This window comes from Homalodisca vitripennis, chromosome 3 (genome assembly GCF_021130785.1).
Source record: "Homalodisca vitripennis isolate AUS2020 chromosome 3, UT_GWSS_2.1, whole genome shotgun sequence".
Taxonomy (NCBI): domain Eukaryota; kingdom Metazoa; phylum Arthropoda; class Insecta; order Hemiptera; family Cicadellidae; genus Homalodisca; species Homalodisca vitripennis.
The window spans coordinates 203,474,941-203,499,420 of NC_060209.1; the positions used below are offsets into that span (position 1 = coordinate 203,474,941).

Consider the following 24,480-nt stretch of genomic DNA (forward strand, 5'->3'; position numbering starts at 1 on the left):
TGGATTTGGAATTGGAATGGATAGGGAATTACTGAATGGCACTGCAATCCCAATTCGCAATGGTAATGGTAGTTTTATTGGATTTGGAGCTCGAAATTTTTGTTATTGAAGAGATTGTTTGGCCTGAGAAGTTTTCCCACGGCTCTAAAACTTAATGAAACAATAACACTTGATTTGTGGAATAGGCTATTGCGTATTTAGAGTACTGTTATATGTCTGAAGTGTATTCTGTCAATATAATTTCAAATGAATTACCTGTGACATCTGCTGGGTTTCATTATATCAAGGTAGGTGGGCTCTATCAACAATCTAATATTTATAGATAACTTGTTACTGATGTATTACATGAGAGTAATATGTATTTATTTCAAAAGAATATGTTTATGTTAGGCTACTGTTTAAGTCCAGTTAGTGTTGACAATGAATGAACAAGATTCTCTAATCATAACCCAATTTAAGTAGTAGGCCCCTAAAGATTTGGCCCTAGCCCATTTCAGTTAAAAATTAACTAGCAGTTATCCACTAGTGTTCTTGATTGTTCAACATCTAAAAATGTCAAACTATCCTAGACGTATGATATGACAATAATAGTACAATATTGAACCAGCATATGACACCATACCTTAACTTCTAAAGAGCCTAAACTTAACCCTCCAACTGTTGTTTATCAAAATTTTGATAAACATAACCCTTAGCGGATTGTTGTTCGTCAAAATTTTGATAAACAAACATTCCCTTGCATAATCACTCATAACAGTATATTCCGACAACGTATCGATTCGATTCATGCACCATTGGATTCGGGGAAAAAAAAGCCTAAGGAATACTATAGTTTTATTCCTCTTTATATTGTAGTTGCAACGTACCAAGTTTGTAGTTTGGAACGTAAAAGATGTGACCGCCATGTTGTCGATGCCGTCTGAGTTGTTGATGTGACGAGTCGTGTTTATTAGTAAGTTTTAGTAGGTTTATTTGTGTTTTAGTGTTGTGTTTTAGTGTGTGTTGAATTGTTAAATATTGCAGTAGTGCAAATAAATATATTTTAGAATAAATAAATTTCTCGAAAATTTTTCGCAAAATTTTTGAGTAATGACAAAATGAAACTTTTTTCGACTCTTCAAAAAAAAAAGTTATGGAATTTATTTTACTACTGCTGTATAGTTTACTTCATTCTGAGTAATAAAATATGCAATATAACATGTATAGAAGTAAAAACTGTATTAGTAAAACTTTTATTAGCAAACTCTTACATATACACCCTATTTTCACAATTTATGCGCATCGCTGCTTTTTGTTATATAGTGTTATTATAGTTTCATAAATTTGTATAATGCTTATGTGTTTCTGAAACTAGAATAAATTTGACACACAATGGTACTCTCACTTTTATAGTTTTCTTACTATAACTTGGTTTGCTAGGTATGGTCCCCCCCAAATAAAAAAAAAAAAATGGTATTTATTTACAATAACCGTGACCATGAAAAAATGGACTTTTTTTCATGGGTTGGGCATTTATAGCCAAGTGTTATTATCACAGGTGCATATAAACTGGGGGGAAAGTATATCATTGCATTATATTGATGCCTTTCGGGCATTATTGCATTAAAGATGGAAAATAACCGACAAAATTTTGTCGAACAACACTTGAAGGGTTAAGGATCAGGGGCATCACGTGATCTGGGATTCGACTTTTGCAAGCTCGAGTTAATTTTTTTTCTAAAAGAGCAAGCAGTGCGCAGCACTGCGCAGCGGGCAGGCATCGTTGACAGGATTAACGTCATCATTTCAGTAAAATTGCCAGAGGTACTGTCAAAAACAGAGTTTTCAGAGGATTTCAAAAAATCGTAACTCCTTTGATTTTCGTTGCCGACGAATTTTTTCTTCACTATTGTTTTCAGGAAAAATTGTAGTTTTCAGGAAAAAAAAATGAACATACCTTTCCATGGTCACGATTTTGTAAATTGATACCAAAAAAAATGTAAATTTTGAATTTCATGGAAAAAAAATTTTAGTAAACATTTTTTTAAGGCCAAATTTAAATACTAATATTATTATATGTTTAATTATGAACAAAAAAATATATACTTCTATATATATTACTTTTAATTTATATTTTTAATAAATTTTTTAAAAAACCCTTGCACGAGGCTCGAAAACATGCCGCCACTACAGGAAAAAATGACTGCCAGTTGGAGGGTTAATGATTTTTATAAGTTTCTTAACCCTCTGACTGCCCTTAGTATTTTACTTAAACACTAAGCTGTTTTCCCAGTTTAGCAAGCTATCTTTCTAAAATCTGTAAAATATAGGGCTACAGTATAATGAGAGGGTAAGGTACGATAAGCGGACCCAGTTTTTTATATTGAAATTGGCAAACGATATTACTTAATGATAGCCACCGATATAATCAATCGATACTGATTAATTATTTTGAACAATTAACTTAAATAATCTATATCAACACAGCTGTAAACACTTTCAAATAATATACGTAAGGTAATATTTCAATTTTACATAAGTAACATTTGATTATTAAAAATAGCAGTCAATTTTAGAGAACTAGGCCTACACAACATTGCTTGGGTAGGGTCCAATAAGCGGACCCTGTTTTTTATATCGAAATTGGCAAACAATATTACTTAATCATAACCATCGATATAATCAATTGATACTGATTAATTATTTTTAACAATTAACTTAAATAATCTATATGAACAGCTGTAAACACTTTCAAATAATACAATTAAGATAATATTTTAAATTTCACATAAGTAACATTGTGTATTAAAAATGACTGTCAATCTTAGAAAGCTTCACGAAATTGCTTTAAAAGACGATAAAACAGGTTTTTTATGGCTTCAGAATGTTGGGTTAGTAGCCTACCTAAGAATCCATTATGTGATATTTGTGGAAAGGTAACAAATGTAACTGTCAGAGGAGCTAACATTGTCGTCTTCAGATGCAAAAAAGAAGGTAATGGTGGACACAACTTTAGTAAAAACGCACTGAAGAATAGTTTTTTTGAAGGGTCAAAGTTCGGACTGCGCAATATTGTGACTTTAATGTACTTATTTTCCAGAAATCAGACAAATTACAATTTTTTAATTCTTGAGTGTAGTTCTGATTTACACAGTCCATCTAGAAGTACAATATCTGACTGGCTGTCGTTTTGCAGGGAAGTGTGTTTTGTTTGGATAGATGATAAGTTTAATAGGGAAGAAAAGCTTGGGAGGTCCTGGAGTGGTGGTGGAAATTGATGAGTGTAAAATTGGTACATAAACGTAAAAATAACAAAGGGAGGTTGGTAGAAGGAACCTGGATTTTAGGTTTAATAGAAACTATACCGGAAGGACAAAAACGTGGGGGTAGATATAGGATAGAGATTTGTCCTGAAAACAAACGAGATGCAAAAAGTCTCATTCCTCTCGTACTAAAACACGTGCAGCCTGGAACAACCATAGTTACAGATATGTGGAAAGCATATTTTGGATTAAGTGATTGTGGTTTTGTCCATTTTACTGTGAACCATAGTGAAAACTTTTTAAACCCAGCAACTGGTGCCAACACTCAGACAGTTGAAAGTTCGTGGAGAGCCGTAAAACGTAGTCTAAGAAATGGTATCCCAGCCGACCTTCTCACATATCACCTCTGTGAATATTTATATAGAAGAGAGGTACGGTTTTCTGAAGAGGACGCATTCAACCATTTCTTAAAAGCTGTAAAAAATTGCTACCCAGGCGAAGACATGTAGATTGTTCGACAAATTTCCGTTTCCTATTCTAATTACTTTTTTGTTCTAATTTATTTTCTATTCCCAATGTTTGTTATCATTTCTTAATTATTTATGGTTCTGCTGTTTGATTGTTCTCATTCTGTTTCATTTAGTTAAAGTTATGAGTTTCCCTGATTTTGGTTATGTTCATTTATTATTTGTTACATCATTAAATTCACATTTTAATTTAAAATATATGATTGTTATTACTTTTATATCGATTGATAGTCTATGATTCGATATGCAAATATTAGATATCGATGATTATATTCTTCAATATAAAAACCCGGGTCCGCTTATTGGACCCTACCCCATTGCTTTGAAAGATGATAAGACATGTTAGCTATATGTGGCTTCAACATGTTGGACTCGTACCGAAAAATCCATTATGTGAAATTTGTGGGAAGGAAACAACTGGTCTTCAGTTTTCCTAATTTTGGTTATAATAATTTGTTTCATCACTGTAAATATTAAATTCATATTTAAATTTAAAACATATGATTGTTATTGAGGACTATAGATACTTTTATATTAATTGATAGTGTAGGATTTGAGATGCGAATATTAGGTATTGATGATTACATTCTTCAATATAAAAAACCGGGTTCGCTTATCGTACCCTACCCTAATAAGAGGCCACCATCACAATAGAATCATATTTATGATTATCTAAACTATGTGACAGGATATTCTGGATGGGTAAGGTTAGGAGGTAGGGCATTAATCTGAGCTATGTCCTCTTGGAAGAGGGAGGAGCCAGCTCTGGGTGGCATACCCTCATGTCTAGGCTAGCGAGAACCTATTGAGGGAACCCCCACCAACTCCAACAGTCTAGACTAGACTTGTACTCCAGAATCTCAACATCGGCGGTTAGTGATGTGACAATCCTGGACATCCATAAGGTTGCTCAGATTTAAGTGTTTTTTTCCTTTCATTTTTTTTTCTTTTTTGCTGTGAGTAAAAGGATTTACTTAAATTAGTGAGTAAGGAAATGTACAACATAAATGAGTATCATCGATAATCAGTACATGAAAATTCGAATAACTTAAAGGATTAAAATTATATATCTACTTTTGGTAAATTTGTTCTAACATTTTGGTTATTAGTTTAAAATTTATCAGTACATTCAATTTTTAGCTTGTAAAATTATAACATAACAAAAAGCTAAATATATGTTATTATGTTATAAAGGTGTGATTGTATTTGATCTATAATTTTGTTCTAGGTGAATTATTCACATCATGGAGGATTATAAATTCTTATTCAAAGTCGTATTGGTTGGAAATGCTGGTGTAGGAAAGACATGTTTGGTTCGCAGGTTTACACAAGTAAGTATCCCATAAAGGTAATTTAATTTTAAATTTGAATAAATATTAAAATTAAAAATTATTAAGTTATCTGGTAGTTTAATAAGCAAGTTTCCTTCTGTTATTTGGTTAGTGTAACGTGAAGTATATTTTAGCTCATAAATGATAATCTAATTCATTTTTTAAGCTTTTAAAATATGAATTGGTGACTGCAATGATATTACATAGGATAGATACTTAATAGAATATAAGATTTATTTTCATGTGTATACAACAAGCAAACCATCAGCCTTCATCGTGCACGGGTGTATCTCAGATTTATACATATTTCATAACAGCAAATTCTTTTGAAAACAGTGATTTTACATTTATTATTATTCCAGGTGTTTATCACGGTTCAACACTTTGTAGTTTTTTACATGTAACTTAAAATTATATCTCATACATCAAATCAAAGAGCAACTCAAAACAGATTTGTTTGTTGTCACCAGTGTGCATGTGGTTGCAATGTTTCCTCCACCATCTGTTTTTGTGTTGTGCAATTTGTGAAGACCGAATCTATCTATCGAACATACTATCTGCCTTTGCAAAGGGAAGAGTACAGGATGACCAACGGATATGGAAGAGAGTGTTAAACGAGTAAGAGAGACTTTCAAGTGTAGCCCACAGAAATTAGTTTGGAAGGCTAGTCGTGAGTTAGCAATTCCAGTGACGACCGTTTGGATAGTTTTATGGAAGCGCTTACAACTACGTCCTATCATTTGCAGTTAATATAGGCTCTAAAGCCTGCAGACTATTGTTACGTACTTATTTTGAAAATTAAATGTTGTTGCATGACAATGAAGATTTTCCGGATAATGTTATTTTTAGTGATGAATCAACATTTCACCTCATTTCATGTGAACACTTAGTACAATTGAGTACAATGACAGTGAGACGCCCCTAAGTTAAATGTTTTGGTGCAATATCTAGGGGAAAGTTTATTTAACCTTTCTTTTTTGGAGAAGAAACTGTAACTGGTATTTCTTACCTTGATGCCTTAGAACTATAGCTATTTCCTCAATTGGAAGAAGATGTTACGCCATAACGGCATAACTCAGTACATGATTGGTTGAACATCACTGTGCCTGACTGCTGGATTGGCTGCAAGAGAATGAAAGAGCTTGTGTCACATGGCCTCCCCAAGTAGACCTGATCTGGCACCATGTGTTTTCTACTTTTGGAGATTCATAAAGGTTTGTATGTACCTCCGCTACCAGCTGACCTACCCGACTTAAGGAACAGAATTGAAACAGCTATTGCAACAATCACTCTGCCCATAAAGGATTGTATGTGTCTCCGCTAACAGCTTACCTACCCGACTTAAGGAACAGGATTGAACAGCTATTGCAACAATCACTCTGCCCATAAAGGATTGTATGTGCCTCCGCTACTAGCTGACCTACCCGACTTAAGGAACAGGATTGAACAGCTATTGCAACAATCACTCTGCCCATATTGATCACAGTTCGGGAAGACTTGATGTGTGCCATGTGAGGAATGGAGCTCACATTGTTGGCTCACATGGAGCTCACACTTGTAAGCTTGTAGGTGTAACTATTTGAGTTGCTCTTTAATTTCATGTATTAATTATAATTTTAAGTTTTTTGAGGAAGGATCTTCACAGAGTCTGCATCCTTCGGGTGGATCCGCTCTGTAGAATGTGTGATGAGCAGGAGGAAACTGCTGAACACCTGCTCTTTGATTGTCCTACAATAGCAAGGGAGCGGTATGCCATCTTTGGTAGTTTGGACAAGGGTGGTGAATTTCCCCAGGAGGACCTGATAGGTTGTTTTCGGCGGTTTGTGGAACTGCTGACATCATAGACTGGTAAGTCTCATGGAATGCTTCCGGGATGCACAAAAGGCCCTTGAGGCTTAAGTGCATGGCAATAGGCCACCCCATAGAAGAAGAGGGGACCAAACAGTAGTAAAAGATGTGGGCGAACCAGAGCTTTGTACAACAGTACCAGAGTACAATTGGCATGAAGATGTTTATTTAGGCAACATTTAATATAGTACAAGTTGAAATGTCCCAAGTAATCATACAGCTGTAATAAATCAGTGTACAATTTACATTTATTATGTAATAATACCAATATTGATATTTGAATATTTCCATAGCAATGAGCGTTTGTATGTTTTATGGTTTCCAGTATTGCTGCAAAGTGCATACAAATTTGACAATCAATTGTTTAAATTAGTTTATTATAGGTTCGCATTTAAAACACACAATAATCTTAGGCAAAGTCTCGTAAACACATGACCAAAAAATGGCACACAGGATTCCAAAAACTGTGTTTACAGTATAAAATGTAGTTGTAATAGGGAATACATAGGCAAGACAAAAAGAGCATTAACCCTCCAACTGTTAATCGACAAAATTTTGTCGGTCAATGCCGCTTCTGTAGTGTTAACCGACAAAATTTTGTCGGTCAAACATTCCCTCGTATAATTACTTTTTACAATATACTCCGGCAACGTATCGATTTAATTCATGCACCATTGGATTCGGGAAGAAAAATGCTAGGGAACAGATAAGTTTTATTCCTCTTTGTATTATGGTTATGACGTAGCAAGCTTGTTATTTTGAACGTAAAAGAAAACGTGACGCCGTTTGTTGTGACCGCTATTTTGCCGCGGCCGTTCGGGTATCGGGTCAATCCATTTCAAATCACCCAGGTCATGTTGCTCAACATTTTTAATTTGCCTAATTTTTTATTATATGTTCCCTATGGGTAGAAAATCACAAAACACTATTTGAAAAAAATTTTACAAGCCATAGTTTTTTCCTGGCGGCCATTTTTAAAATGGCGGTTTTGCAGATTTTAGTGAAATACGCGGTTTGCAAAAAGTTTAAATTGGCAAGCTATTTTTAAATGTATCAAAAATAATCCAAAAACCAGTGTGTTCAGCATAAAATGAACTTCAATTTTACATTTATAATAATGTTTCTTTTGTGCAAGAAAGTCAGTCAAACTTGTTCTGCAAAATCTCGGAAGAAAATCATCAATTGTTACTTTTTAAGACCATAAAAGTTTAAGAAGGAAAAGAGACTCACTACTAATATTTTAATTTCTTTGTTGAAAACTAATATAACTACCTACTGAAAAAGTTTTAGCCCTGAGAATGCTCTCCTTTTTTTTCTAGAGCTTTTCAAAAAATGGCCGAAAGCCTAATAATGTCAATTTTCTAGGGTTAATAACTAAAAAGGGACTGAATGATAATAAATGAAAATTTTACAGAATGTTCTTATATACAAATAGGAATATCTCATAAAAAAATTATGACTGAGACTTAACTAAATTTTAGAGATATACAGCATTGAATTTCAGTTAAAAGCGCGCTATCCTTTTTCTCGCTTGTGCGGTACCAAGTTAGCAAACAAGGGCTTGTTTAAATCATTATGTTAACAATAAACTTATATTTAATGCTAAAAACATTATATTCCTTATTTAAACCTACTTAGGATTTACAATAAAAATTATTTAAAACCAGAAAAATAATGGTAATAAATAAACAATACTCATAACCACAAAATAGCACTTGCGCACTTTAGGAAAAATAATTTGCTTTGATATATTATACTGTCAAAATGTATATGCATTTTAATTTATGTTCTAAAATATAATATTATTAAATACATTTTATAAAATACATGATGTAAAAATATATGTTAGTACCTGAGGAATATTTTAAAATAGTAAAGTAACTCATAATCTTACACAGTGAGAAACAATAGGTAAGAATTATAATTCTTCAACTTAACTTACCGATACAATTTTTGTACTACACTTGCATACAGTAATCCACATAATATTGTTCTTATGTGCATTTAGATTTAAAACATTGGTTTCAATTACTTGTTGGCTGCAATTTTCATCAGCAAATTAAATAAAAGATGATATTTCATTACATAGTTTCTCATTTATGTTATGTGTCCTACCAGACACGGTTGTAAGTATGCAAGTGTAGTACAAAAATTGTATCGGTAAATTAAGTTGAAGAATTATAATTCTTTACCTATTGTTCTCACTGTGTAAGATTATGAGTTACTATTTTATAATATTCCTCAGGTACTAACATATATTTTTAGCATACATTTACTAGAAAAGTACCACACGTTCTTTAACCCCCGAGAACATAAACCCCCCCTCCCATCATGTATTTTATAAAATGTATTTAATAATATTATATTTTAGAACATAAATTAAAATGCATATACATTTCGACAGTATAATATATCCAAGCAAATTATTTTTCCTAAATTGCACAAGTGCTATTTTGTGGTTATGAGTATTGTTTATTTATACCATTATTTTTCTGGTTTTAAATCATTTTTATTGTAAATCCTAAGTAGGTTTAAATAAGGAATATAATGTTTTTAGCATTAAATATAAGTTTATTGTTAACATAATGATTTAAACAAGCCCCTTGTTTGCTAACTTGGTACCGCCGCACAAGCGAGAAAAAGGATAGCGCTTTTAACTGAAATTCAATGCTGTATATCTCTAAATGTAGTTAAGTCTCAGTCATAATTGTTTTATGAGATATTTCCTATTTGTATAAAGAACGTTCTGTAAAATTTTCATTTATTTTCATTCAGTCCCTTTTTAGTTATTAACCCTAGAAAATTGACATTATTAGGCTTTCGGCCATTTTTGAAAAGCTCTAGAAAAAAAAGGAGAGCATTCTCAGGGCTAAAACTTTTTCAGTAGGTAGTTATATTAGTTTTTCAACAAAGAAATAAAATATTAGTAGTGAGTCTCTTTTCATTCTTAAACTTTTATGGTCTTAAAAAGTAACAATTGATGATTTTTCCTTCCGAGATTTTGCAGAACAAGTTTGACTGACTTTCTTGCACAAAAGAAACATTATTATAATGTAAAATTGAAGTTCATTTTATGCTGAACACACTGGTTTTTGGATTATTTTGATACATTTAAAAATAGCTTGCCAATTAAACTTTTTGCAAACTGCGTATTTCACTAAAATCTGCAAAACCGCCATTTTTAAAAATGGCCGCCAGGAAAAAAACTATGGCTTTTAAAACTTTTTCAAATAGTGTTTTGTTTTGTGATTGTCTACCCATAGGGAACATATAATAAAAAAAATTAGGCAAATTAAAAATGTTGAGCAACAAATTTTATTTTTATTGGGTGATTTGAAATGGATTGACCCTATCACTTTCGTGCCGAGCTGTGGATATTTGTAAGTTTTAATAGTTTTATGCGTGTTTTAGTGTCGTATTTAATGTGTAGTGTGTTGTTGGATGTCGTAGTAGTGTAAACATATATATTTTAGAATAAATCAATTTCTATTTACTGAAATATGTTTGAGAAATTAGCGGCTCTGTGTAGGCTATGGCAAAATGACTTGGCTAAAATTCATTTCACATAGTTTGTTATTGTTTTCACTTACTAAACGTTATTTATAGCACTCTATTAACTCTGAAGTAACTATTTAGTTTTAGTAAATAGATAGTTTTCACAATAAAATATATATTTCCTGTAATTTCTTTGGTTATATATAATAACTGTTTGGGTTATTCTATAATTTTTCCATATATTTAGTTATATTTATAGTTTTCTAACTACATAATATTTCCTATTACTTATAACCCATAAATTTATAAATTTTGATATAGTACAAGCTTTAGAAACGATTTTATATTTTGCTGAATGAAAATTTTTCGCAAAATTTTTGAATAATGGCAAAATGTAACTTTTTTTACTTTTCAAGGTAATTATTTCATTAGTACTGTATATTCTATTTTATTCCAAGTAAGAAAATATGAAATGTAACATGTATTCATAGATAAATGTATTAGCAAAACTTGTTTTACCAAAGTCTTACGTGTACATCTGATTTTCAGAATTTATGCGCATCGCAGCTTTTTGTTCTATAGCTTTATGATGCTTTTATAAATGTGTATAATGTTTATGTTTTTCTGAAACTAGATAAAATTTGACACAGAATGGCTATCTCACTTTTAAATATATCTCACTATAACTTCATTTGCTAGGTATGGTCCCCCCAAATTTAAGAAATATTTTTCGTAAATTTTATATTTGATTAAAAAAAGTGTTTATTATAAAATTTTGTATGGTTAATTTTACAATATAGTGTAATTCTACGTTTAATCCTGAACACAAAAATATATACTTTTATTTATATTGCTTTTATTTTATATTTTTAATAATTTTTTTAAAAAACCTTGCGCGAAGCTCCAAAACAGCCCAACACTACAGGATGAAATGACCGCTAGTTCTAGGGTTAAACATAAGGATAAAATAACACAAAAAGAACACGAGAAAGGGTCTAACAGAAAAATGAAAAATTGCACATCATTGTTGGTCCTAAGACCATCATATGAATTGGGTTGAAGCTAACATAATATATCAAGAAACTCATTTCTTTAAAAGAAAATTAATTACAGCTTCATACATTAAAGTGGCAGATCAAACAATCAGTCAACCATCAGTCGAACTTAGACAACTTTGGTTGCCAATTTTGAAAAATAGAATAAAAAGAAAACCAAAAGTATCAAACAGATTAGATATTTGTAATAAACCAATGCAGAGTCACAGTATGGTTTTAAGAAGTTCATCTAACATCAACCACTAATAAAAAAGGCCCACTCCTGTTCCCTCCTTTTCTACTGCCATCTTGTTTCTGCCATGACGATTGCCATTTGCTATTGGCCTCTGGTCAGTCGTAGGTCAGCGAATGCAGACCTATTTTTACCTGTATTCTATAGTTTATTTTTTATAATTATTGTTGTATTTTGTTTTTTTTTTTTTTAGTATAAAATACTTAAATGTTTTAGAGTAAGTGAAGTTGACAAACAACATAGTGGTTGTAATTCCTGACCTATGTGTGTCACAACGCTATGGTATGATTTGTTTATTATTACCTAGTTTGTAATTATGTGTTAGGTTAGTTATTTGCCTGGAGGAGAAATCAGATTGCAGATCTCGAAACATAGTGTTACTGATTTTTTGCTTCACTGAACGATTGCAGATGTCCGGAAAAATCCTGTTTCCTTAACAATCCTTCTATTGTCAAAAAGAAACTTCAAACAAAGGACTTGGTTTGAGCCCTGACAGTCGAGCCCAACTATGATTTCCAGATTATTAATCAATTGAAAGAAAAATTCAATAGTACCAGAGATGAAAGTTTGCAAATGCAAATTTTGACAATTTCTAAAAGCTGGACCTTGAAATAAATTAAGAACAAATTTGGAGTAAGCAATTTTATCACAAGAAAGGCTAATAATCTTCTCAGAGAAAATGGTGTAGTGTCTTCTCTGGATCCGAAACCTGGGAAAACACTTGATTGACAAACACGTGGTAATTGTGGAAGTTGAACTCATAAAAAGCAGATTCAGTCCACAAATTTTGTGAGTGTGATGGAGTGGGCTGTCAGATGCCAGGTTACCTTAAATCACAACTACATTTTGTAATTTATTCAAATTTATAACTAAAAAAGTACAAGGAATAGAATTTAGAACAGTTATATTTGAGTTCAGGATATCAGAAAGTATAAATACACACAAAGTTTCAACCAAATCTGAAATGGTCAGGTTGAGTGCCTTGTTGGTTTGGTTTGACTATTTTTGCACAATCACTTAGTGCAACTCAGATAGTCACAAAATAAATACGAGGGCAAATCAAATATAAACGGTAATTTTGCTGTTGGCTGTACCAAACACGTTCGGACGTGATGCGGCTGTGGGCGATTGTCGTTTTGCTTAATAGGAGTGGGGGGAACTGCTTGCTTCACACTAGCGTTGTGTTCTGCCTTCAGTGCAGCCTTGACCGAGCGAGAGGTACATCCGTCTGTTGCGCAACGCATCGTCATAAAATTTTTAACAAATGAAGGTGTTAAGCCTTCGGAAATTTTTACTCGTTTGCAGGCACAGTTTGGGGACACTACTCTGTCTCAAAATCGAGTGTATACGTGGGCCAGAGAATTTAGGGATGGCCGAGAACTTGTTGAAAACGAAAGTCACGGTCGACGCCCAAGGTCAAGTCTTACAGATGACAACATTAATGCGGTTCGATAGCTTATTGAAGGTGATCGCCGGTTAACTGTTCAAGAAATCTCGTCGGAAATTGGTATCAGCTACGGGAGTATTCATTCTGCAATCACAGACCACCTTGGCTTCAGAAAAATTAGTGCTCGCTGGGTTCCGAGGTTGTTGACCGGAAATCAAAAACAGGTCAGGTCGAAGATTGCTGGGAAACTTCTGCAACGATTTCAAGAAGAAGGTGAAGATTTTTTGAGGCGCATCGTCACATGTGATGAGACGTGGGTCCACCATTACACTCCCGAATCGAAAATGGCAAGTAAGGAGTGGCGAAGGAAGGATGAAGGCTGCCCAGTGAAAGCCAAAACTCGTTTCTCAGCCGGAAAAGTTCTTGCAACAATTTTTGTTGACTCAAGGGGAGTTCTACTCATTGATTTTCTTCACGATCAACGAACAGTGAATGCGGCTTACTACTGCCTGGTGCTACAGTCAGCAAAAACCAGTTACTGGAACAAAAGACGAGGTGTACCCATTAGAGATGTCATCCTTCTCCATGACAACGCAAGGCCTCACACCGCATTGTTGACAAGGGATAAATTGGAAGAAATGGGCTGGGAAACTCTCGAACACCCTCCTTACAGTCCAGACCTGTCCCCTTGTGACTATTTTTTGTTTGCGCCCCTGAAAGAATCACTTGGAGGAAAACGATTTGAAAACAATGAAGACGTCGAAAAGCATGTGCGCGATTGGTTAACAACTCGCCCTCAATCTTTTTATGAACAGGGAATATTAAAGCTTCCAAATCGGTGGCAGAAGTGTGTAGATAATGCAGGAGACTACATTGAAAAATGTTGAAGGTATAGTTTCTGTATAATATTATTCAATAAATATAATTTTGAAAATTACCGTTTATATTTGATTTGCCTACGTATTTCTGCCAAGAACCAAAATTCTGTTTTTGAACCATCACATTTTTTTCCATATTATGCATGGAGCAGAAAGTAAAAGCAACAGACAAATTTTTATGCAAACTTTTAAATTACTCTCAAAATTTCCCATTTTACAGAGGATATTTTTTGTTGATAAATCATGTTATTTTTATATTATTTATTTTGAAGCTGAGAAATGTTTATTTGAAGTGTTATTACTTTGTTTCAGGGATTGTTTCCTCCTGGCCAGGGTGCGACCATCGGTGTAGATTTCATGATAAAAACCGTTGAAATAGATAACGAAAAGATAAAGGTATGATATTATTAATGTAAGAAATTGTTATAATTAGTGAATGTCTGTGTTTCATTGCAGTTAATTTCTATTTCAGAAACGTCCATAATATTAATGGATTATAAATTTTTGTGTTCTGACGTTCCTTACTGTTGTGACATTACCACATGTTTTGTAAACAATGTGACATCTTCAAGTATCCACGTCGTAATTACAAAATTTATCAATAAAACAGAGATTCAATTCAACAACCTGCTCGATCACTGCTCCATAAACTACCTTCTCAGTGACTGTCAGCATGGTTTCACTACAGGAAAATCTACAATCACAGCGATGATAAAGCTAACTGAAAACCATTGTTGACAACTTGGAGGCAGGTAATTTCTCAACAGCAATTCTACTCGACCTAAGTAAGGCGTTTGATTGCCTCAGTCATGAACTCATCATTAAAAAACTAACACACATGGGAGTAAGTGAAACTGCTAACAAATGGTTTCAAAGTTACCTCAAGGGCCGACAACAGCTAGTAGAACTGAAGCACACACACAGAGGAATCACAGAGGAAATACGATCGAAACCTCTCCCAGTTCAAAGAGGAGTGCCTCAAGGGTCGGTTCTAGGACCAGCACTTTTCATCTTGTTTGTTAACGACATGCCACAGTACCTAGGCGATTTCTGCTCCCCTTTAATGTATGCTGACGATACAACGCTTCTGCTGAATGGACAATCATCAGACGAACTAGCAGTGTCATGCTATGTTGCTCTAAACATGGCATACCAGTACTGCAATGGAAATGACTTGGTTGCAAACCCAAACAAAACCAGCCAGATAGCATTTGGAAGACGAGCATCTGAAGTCAAAGTTATACCAGAAGTACAAATGGAGACAAGTGTTAAGTTCCTGGGACTGACAATTGATGAGAAGATGACCTGGACACCACATATAGATTCTCTCTGCAAAAAACTTAACACCAGCATGTTTATGATCAAACAAATAAAATCCCTTAGCAACACAAACACTGCTAGAACTGCCTACTTCTCTTTTTTTGAAAGCCAGCTGAGATATGGCATTGCAGTGTGGGGTGCCACATCAGCAACAAATCTAAAAAGAATTCTGATCATCCAGAAGAAAGCAGTCAGAGTCCTGGCAGACCTACAACACATGGAAAGTTGAAGAAATGCTTTCATTAATCTAAAAATTATGACAGTTGTTTCCATGTACATATTAGAAGTCGTGTTACATGTCGATGGAGAATACCTGCCAAGAAATAGAGACATTCACAGTCACAATACCAGAAATGGCGCACTGTACAACCTCCCAGCACACCACATGAAGCTGTATGAATCTAAACCATCGTACATCGGCAGGAAATTCTTCAATAGGCTACCACAAGAACTGCAACACAAGAGAAGCTCCTCACTGAAAGCAGCGTTGAAGAAATGGCTATTAGACAGACCTTTCTATTCTCTCGAGGAATTCCTACAAGGAACATTCCAGAACTGACCCAGCCACCTCAGAATAAAAGGCCATTGTAATTATTTAAATGTTGACACCATTTGTAATCTTGATGATTATAAATAAAGATAATTCTGATTCTGATTCTGATTCAACCCAGGATAAAATCCTTATCTCCTTGATAAAGGGTTGAAACATTGCATCCCACCAAAACAAACACAAGTATAATTAATGAAACAATAAATACAGAAGTGGCTCTAAAAAAAATACCTATATTCTGAACAGACCACACTTAGAACTTAAATCAGTACAACAAAAATCAACAAAAACTTCACCATAAATATTGATAACGTTTACAACACAAGGCGTTGAAGCAATATTATGTAAAAACTAAATTTAAAGGCAGACATTTATTACAAAAGCTGGCAAAGGTAATATAACAGTTATCATGAACCAATAAGATTATAACTTGTTATGACATGTTAATGGGGGTCAAAAGGCCTAAGATGTTAGCCTAAGAACTAAGTGTGGATTGTCCTTGGTGATTTTTAATTCTTCTTTGAAATTATTCTCTGTCTTTAAGCTTATTCCAATATTCTTAGGGGCATGTGTAGATAACGTCTTTATTATGAAGAATAGTTCATGGATAATATTGAGGGTAACATTAACCTTGCAGTCGTAATTCCCAAGACAAGTGTGAATTCTAGCCTGAACCACCTCAGTACTTAATTAACCCTTTAAGGAGTATGGCGTCATATGACGTCTTCTTTTGATAGGCTAAAATGAGTAATGGATGAAATCCAAAAAATTACCAAAAGGAGTAAAAAATTAAAATCTTAAAATCTCTTAAAAAATGTGTATTTCCATTTGAAAGCTTAATAAAAAAGGACTACATGTTCTACAAGTCAATATTTCAGTACTTTTATGTCTTATTTCCTCACTATGGTAGACTCAATCAATATTGTCTTCCGTTTGGACAACAGTAACAAACTAGATGGTTGCTTAACAAATATGAACTGACGTTCCAATGCTTTGATGTCAGCAATCTCAAGAGCATGTTCTTCTACAAGCTGAGTCATCTGGTGCTGGTATTTGGAAGTGAACTGACGTTCCAATGCAACCAGTTCCGGTGGCCACTGGGACTTGTCATCTCCCTCATCACTGGAAGCTACCATAGCCTTGATTTGTGACTCCAAGACACAAAGAATGTCCTTTCGAATTTTGTCAGTCAGCTTTTGAAGTTCCTGATTCTAGCATGCCTGCCAATGGTCTTTCTCCAAGTGTAGTTCCATAATGGATTTTTGCATGTTTTCAACATGTTTTCTGAACTTATCCTCCAGGCTCCCACAAGATAAATATGGCCATAGTATGCAGTATACAAGGAATGGCTAGTATAATGTGGCGGCATATTCTGACAGCAAAGCGATTTGCGCGCAATGCGACCTTGAGTCAGTGACTTCTACCAGGTGGCTGCTGCGATCTGATGGTAAAATTAGGTTACAAGTGAATGCAAGCACAAACATGGAAGTTAAGTATGTTGCTGATATATGGAACCACTTTCCAGACAAATATACTAAAAGGCAATCAGTAATAGCAATGCATTTACGATGATAAAAAAATATAGAGGCTAAACGTCATATGACGTCCGTATTCCTTTGGACCACTAAAAGAATTTACGTCATATGACGTCCTTACTCATTATGTAGAGTTTACACGACTCCTTAAAGGGTTAATAATAATATCTATATTACTTTTATTGTAGTTGTCACGTTAAGCACGTTACTCTGTAGAAATGAGTGTATTCCTGTGGTACAGCTGCAGATATGGGACACCGCAGGACAGGAGAGGTTCCGCTCAATCACACAGAGCTACTACAGGTCTGCACACGCGCTGATACTCGTGTACGACATCAGCTGTCAGCCCACATTCGACTGCCTGCCGGACTGGCTGCGCGAGATTGAGGAGTACGCTAGCAACAAGGTGCTGAGGATACTTGTCGGTATGTACCAGTTACGTAACAATACTGTTTGCTAATGTTTATACCTATTTGACCAATTTCATATCTAAATAGTGCAAATATTGTTCAGTTATTTTAAATACATGGTGGTAGTATTTTGTTTTTCAAACATAAAGAGGTAATCATTTATTTATATATATTTTTTAAGTAGAAGCAGACTACCTCTTAAGCCTTATTCTGCCTATCCTCATGGCCCACTGGCCTGTGCATGGATATTATCAAACAGAATAAGGGCAACCTGTAGAGAGGTTGTTGATGCAGGGAGCAAGATTGAAAGTGAGGACCGAGAGATTCCTAGTCACGTTGGGGAGGACTTTGCACAAAGACACAACATGTACTACCTGGAGACATCAGCCAAGGAAGCTGACAATGTGGAGAGATTGTTGATGCAGGTCTGTGATTGCAGGAAACAAGAATGACAGAGAGAAACGAGAGATTCCTAGTCACGTTGGGGAGGACTTTGCACAAAGACACAACATGTACTACCTGGAGACATCAGCCAAGGAAGCTGACAATGTGGAGAGATTGTTGATGCAGGTCTGTGATTGCAGGGAACAAGATTGACAGAGAGGACCGAGAGATTCCTAGTCACGTTGGGGAGGACTTTGCACAAAGACACAACATGTACTACCTGGAGACATCAGCCAAGGAAGCTGACAATGTGGAGAGACTGTTCATGCAGATAGCAGCAGAACTCATGGAGGTGAGTTAGCTAGAATGTTTTCTCATATTAAGGCAAATATATACTTCCAAAACCTTTTTTTATAAGTTTATACAGCCTACTTACATATATGGGGGTACCCAAAAGAAATTGGAATAGCATTGTTGTGGGCGGATCATGTGCAGTATGCATTTTGCTGCTAGGTTGTATAGCGCAACACATAACTAGTTCAATCCTGCCTGTATTGTCAATCTGGCGGTTCCGTTCATCTGTAGTGATTGTAGAAGATTGCTGTTTTGTTTTATGATGGCAAGTTTACTTGATTTTAAAATGGCGACGTGTCGATTGATGACAAACCTCGTTCTGGACGTCCATCAACTGCCCGAATCAACAGTTAAGGCAATGGAAGACGTCAAGCATCAGAACAATGCTGATTTGCTTTTTTGATGCCAAGGGCGTAGCTCATTCAGAGTTTGTTCCCCAGGTCAGACAGTCATTCAAACCTTTTATTTGGAAGTTTTAAGAATATTGCACAGAAGTGTCCGTCAGATACAAAGACCCGATTTGTGGCAGACAGGAGACTGGTTTTTCCACCACAACGCACCTGCACACACAGCCATCTCTGTTAGACAGTTTTTGGTTAAAAATGGCATGGTTCCGCTACACCATGCACCTTACCCGCCTGACCTGGCACCGTGCTACTTTTTCTTATTTCCACACATGAAAGGACACTGATTTGGCAACATCAAAGAGGTCAAGAAAAAAATAAGGGAGTAACTGTCAGCCATTTCTAAAAATAAGAAAAAAAATGTTTTGAACAGTGGAAACACTGGTGAGACAAATGTATTAGTTGTAATGGAGAGTATTTTGAAGGGGATAAGGTATTTTGTAAAAAAATTGAAAATGTATAGCTTTAAAAAAATAATTTCTTTTTTATTTGGGTAAGCCCTCGTAATAACTGTTTTTCATAGACTATAATAAACTGGTGTTGATCTCTAGTTTCTAAAAATCAAAATATTATAATTACAAGTTAACACGTTCGCTACCACCATGTTAAGAAAAGTCGTATACCCACAGACCAACAGGCTCAAATATGAGCCGCACGGTTTCTTCCCGTGCACCGGCGTCCCAAATATGCGCCGCTCGGGGCACCTCAAATAGACTGACGTCCCATATTTGCGCCGCTGTTTGCATGCCACTATTATTGCCATGAAAAATCACTGGTCTATTTTAGAGGCTTGATACTTTTGTATTGGTCTATGGGGATGTCTGGCTCACATGTGGGACGCTTGGTCTCTGGATATCTTAAAAATTACGTCCTATCATGGCCTATCATGCCAACTTGTTATAACCAGTGGCACAATAATTAGACTATGAATATGTGAGCACTTAAATATAATGTAGCGTGGAACATTCTGAATATAAGTGTAAATTTAATAACTTATTTAATAAATGTTCACTTATTTTGTTAAATAGTTATGACATATGGGTTAACAGTCATGTATTATGTCTTGTAGAGTAAAAAGAACCCCATTTATGTTTTTGTACCTTGAAATAAAATAAACTTTATTTCTACTTAATTTTCTTATATTTTACTTTTTTAATTTCTAAACTTAAAATTATTGTAGGCCTACAGCCTAATAAGATATGTATAATAATACATTCAATGAACTTGTATTTATGACTCTGTTGATTGAGCTTTTGTACCATGAATTAAAATACTATCATAATAAGATATGCATGTTTGATTGAAACTTACCCTAAAACCTTCAGTAATTGAGCAAATAAATAGTGGCTCATATATTGAACGCTTGGTCTATGTTAAGATTTTGATGCTATAGACCGAGCGTCCCACATATGCGCCGCCGTAAAAATTACGCAAATCAGCAATATATCAAATAAGAACAGTACAGACGTACATTTTAGGTTATTTTGTTGAATTATAGCTCAATTCAACAATATTTTATCCTTGGTCTATGGTTAGTCTCACACCAATCATTCTCGGTCTGTGTAGAACAACCACATTTTGTAACGTTGGTCTGTTACGGTGACCCGAGCGGCGCAAATATGCGCCGCCTGGTAGCGAACGTGTTAACCTAATTCCTACAGTGAAGTTTTGAAATTTTTAAAATGTTTCGCTCTACACAGGAAATAAAAGTTCCATTAATGGTACATTTATTATATATAATAATTAAAACTTGGTAGATTTATTTCTTCAAGGAAGGTTAAATCTTTGCCTGGCACCCAAGGAATTTTCTTCAACCTTATGGATTCCTCTGACCATACAGGTGAATCTATTCGTTGTAATGTACCCTGTCATAATGTCTTGTACCTTGTTTTACAGCAGGCTAGATGCAAAGAGCTGCCCAGGTATGACCAGACCAATCCTACCATCAATGGAAGAACCACAGCCATCGGAGACTCGTGTTGCTCCCGGCTTTCCTAAGCTCAATTTCTTTTTCATGTTCATGGTAATCTGGTTGTGGCCTATACTCATAATGTCTTGTACTTGTACCTCACTAGATAGGATTAATTTGAACTGTGTTCACTGATGTGTCTGGGTTTCTGTGCATGCGGTCAGTATGATAAAGAAAGTTAGAGAACTGTAAAAAATAAAATAGTTAATTCTATTTATTGGGCTACTAGGAGGTTAGATTTATTGCCCCTACAACCTGTTCTGCTTTCTATACAATTATTCTTACATTGTATTAATTGGCCACAAGAGGAAGAACTAAGAAGTAACTGGTGATGCATACAGAAAGTATGAGATCATACCAATATCAAATGAAAAACAAAGGAGTATTCTAGGGCATGTAAGTCATAGAGAACTAATATTTTTTTAAGTGTTTACTCATAGCATTTTGGATGAAATCTAAACCCAAATAAAAAATCAATTTCTCCCCAAAAAATGCATTGCATTTTCAATTGACAGTTAAAATAGGGCTTCCTTTAAATTCTGGCAGGCAAAATCACAATAAATGTCTTATTCAAACGTTGCTTACACAATTACATTTTTGAGATATATTGGCCTTACTTTGAGTCAACTCTAATCAACAGATATTCAAACAAAACATCTGTTGACTGAAGATGGTTCTCCCCAGCAAAGCCGGAATATCTCAAGAATGTAATTGTGTAAAACGACGTTTCGACGTGGTGTGAGTCGGATTGGAAATTATCTCAGTTATATCAAGAATGGCTTTGAGTGCTCTAGCCTTTTGTGAGTGCGAGCGCCGACATTGTTGCACAACAGTGTCACCAATAGTTGCCTGTGGCTGATAGTCTGCATATACACCAATACTCCCCGACCCAGTTGAGGCAGTAAAGGTTGAGCAACTGATCTTCTACGTGTCAAAACAGCTGATGACTCAATTGACGATAATGTTCGTTGCTCTTATTTTGTGCAAGCACACCTTCAAAGTGGTCGTGCTCGTTTGTGCTGACAAATTTTGTTGCAAAGGTACCGTTGGAATTGTAATACAAATTTGTAAAATAGTTGATGTGTTAAAAATGTTTTATAACAATAGAGTTTTTTGTTATTGGAATTTAAACAATGACGGTTAAACAAAACATTTCTCGACCTATGTTTATAGGACTTTTTTGTGTGATGAGTACTATCAGCCACAGAAGTTTATGACATCCTTTCCTGAACACCTTACGGAGAGTCTAGTGTATGGACTGTCCCAATATTTTACAGGCAGATGTGAGTCAAACAGAAACACTTTTATTATTTTAATTTTGTCACCAAGTACATGAATTTACCGAAAACTACTATTGGACCATCAAATATGAAACAAAAATTAATAGCAAATAATTTAGGTGAGATTCATTATCAGAGTCGAGTTTTCAGATTGTGAATGTCTGCAAAGCGAATGACATAAAGTGAACCAGTGTCATAATGTACAGGCTCCTGTGATATAGTAGCTTATGTTACCCGGTAGGCTAAGGCATTTGTACTTACTGTATATATAGGCACTCGTGGGCTTTTATTAGTGTTATGATCATTATATTAAGCTTAGTACATAAACTGTGGTTACTGTTAACATTATTATGTTACTACAATTTTATATTTTAATTATTTTTATAAGGATTTTCGTATATTTTCTTGTAGTAGAAATATATGAAGCACGTGTATCACAAAGTATTGTTTTTACTTTAAAAGCGCATTTAATTTTTCTTATCTCAATTTCCATTTGTATCAATTATCTGGTGATGTGTTGTGATCCTAGATTTAAGTAAGTTTGTTTCTGATTTATTATTTTTGACGTACATTTTATGTATTAGAATTTTATGGCTAAAAGCCGATTATATGTGGCAAACATTATAGAAATATAAAGTAAATAATAAGTCTGATATGAACAAAGTAGTATATGTGTTTAATTAACATTTTGTATCAAATACGGACATTGTTAATTTTTATGCGTCAAGCATTATTTCATCTTAATGGTTTAGATAAAAGTCGTATCAGTAGATCTTTGGAAGGTTTATTTCTAATAATATAAATTTGTATTTATATTATTTTTTGGTCATCTTATGTATCTCGTACTGCTCGAACCTCTATCAGGATTATTAGTTGTGAGTCTTAAACAAACCGTTGTTTATACCTATAATTTAGTATTAAACTAGACGTGTTGTTTTTAATTGTAGGGCAATCCAGAGAGCAGATTATGTTTTGATATAAACAAAAAACAAAATACAAGACAAAATTTTCATTTTAAAGTGACACTAAAATAATATTTTTCAATATATTACCATACAAATTTAGGCACTTATTATAGCGGTGAACTAGTTTTGGAATTCCAGTGTTATAAAATTCTGGTCCCTAAGACTTAAACCTGGTAGTCACACAAGACTGCAGTTCCACATCATTATCAAAGCCAGGTCTTCATAGTTGGGAACTGGTGGTAGTCGATGAGTGCAAGGCGGATGTGGAAAGCATCCAGGACTTCTCGAGTCGGATTTGCCGTGTGTTCATTTTCTGTACCCATCTTGCACAAAATTTATGGTAACCTTACTTCTGCGTAACAGTTTTGTGTAACAAACTCCTTGAAATCGAAGGAAGCTAAGTGAAAGTTCTGTTATTGTGAATCGGCGGTTTTCTTTAACCTTGTCATCGACTTTAGAGACAATTTCATCGGTCACAATTCTTGGCCGTCCACAACGTTCGTGAATATGAACATTAGTTCGGCAGCACTGACGCACTCCACCTAATCACATTCACAGAGTGGTGATAAAAAACTCAATTGGTTTATTGTGCTTGGCCATCAAAAACCGTATTTAAACTGCTATTGTAAAACAACAAAGAGCGACAGTAAACTCTCACTAGCACGGCTGGTGAATATGAACATTAGTTCGGCAGCACTGACACACTCCACCTAATCACATTCACAGAGTGGTGATAAATCTCAATTGGTTTATTGTGCTTGGCCAACAAAAACCGTATTTAAACTGCTATTGTAAAACAACAAAGAGCGACAGTAAACTCTCACTAGCACGGCTGGTGAATATGAACATTAGTTCGGCAGCACTGACGCACTCCACCTAATCACATTCACAGAGTGGTGATAAAAAACTCAATTGGTTTATTGTGCTTGGCCATCAAAAACCGTATTTAAACTGCTATTGTAAAACAACAAAGAGCGACAGTAAACTCTCACTAGCACGGCTGGTGAATATGAACATTAGTTCGGCAGCACTGACGCACTCCACCTAATCACATTCACAGAGTGGTGATAAATCTCAATTGGTTTATTGTGCTTGGCCAACAAAAACCGTATTTAAACTGCTATTGTAAAAACAACAAAGAGCGACAGTAAACTCTCACTAGCACGGCTGGTGAATATGAACATTAGTTCGGCAGCACTGACGCACTCCACCTAATCACATTCACAGAGTGGTGATAAATCTCAATTGGTTTATTGTGCTTGGCCAACAAAAACCGTATTTAAACTGCTATTGTAAAACAACAAGGAGCGACAG

At 34.7% G+C, this 24,480-nt stretch overlaps 1 protein-coding gene across 1 annotated transcript; it reads left to right on the forward strand.

Moving 5' to 3' along the window:
• LOC124358043 (ras-related protein Rab-30-like) lies at window positions 1-24,480 on the forward strand. Its single transcript, XM_046810319.1, has 6 exons — window positions 1-287; window positions 4,998-5,100; window positions 14,308-14,391; window positions 17,642-17,825; window positions 18,395-18,546; window positions 20,849-24,480. Exons 2-6 carry the CDS (start codon window positions 5,014-5,016, stop codon window positions 20,948-20,950), a joined length of 609 nt encoding a protein of 202 aa, XP_046666275.1. The 5' UTR covers window positions 1-287; window positions 4,998-5,013; the 3' UTR covers window positions 20,951-24,480.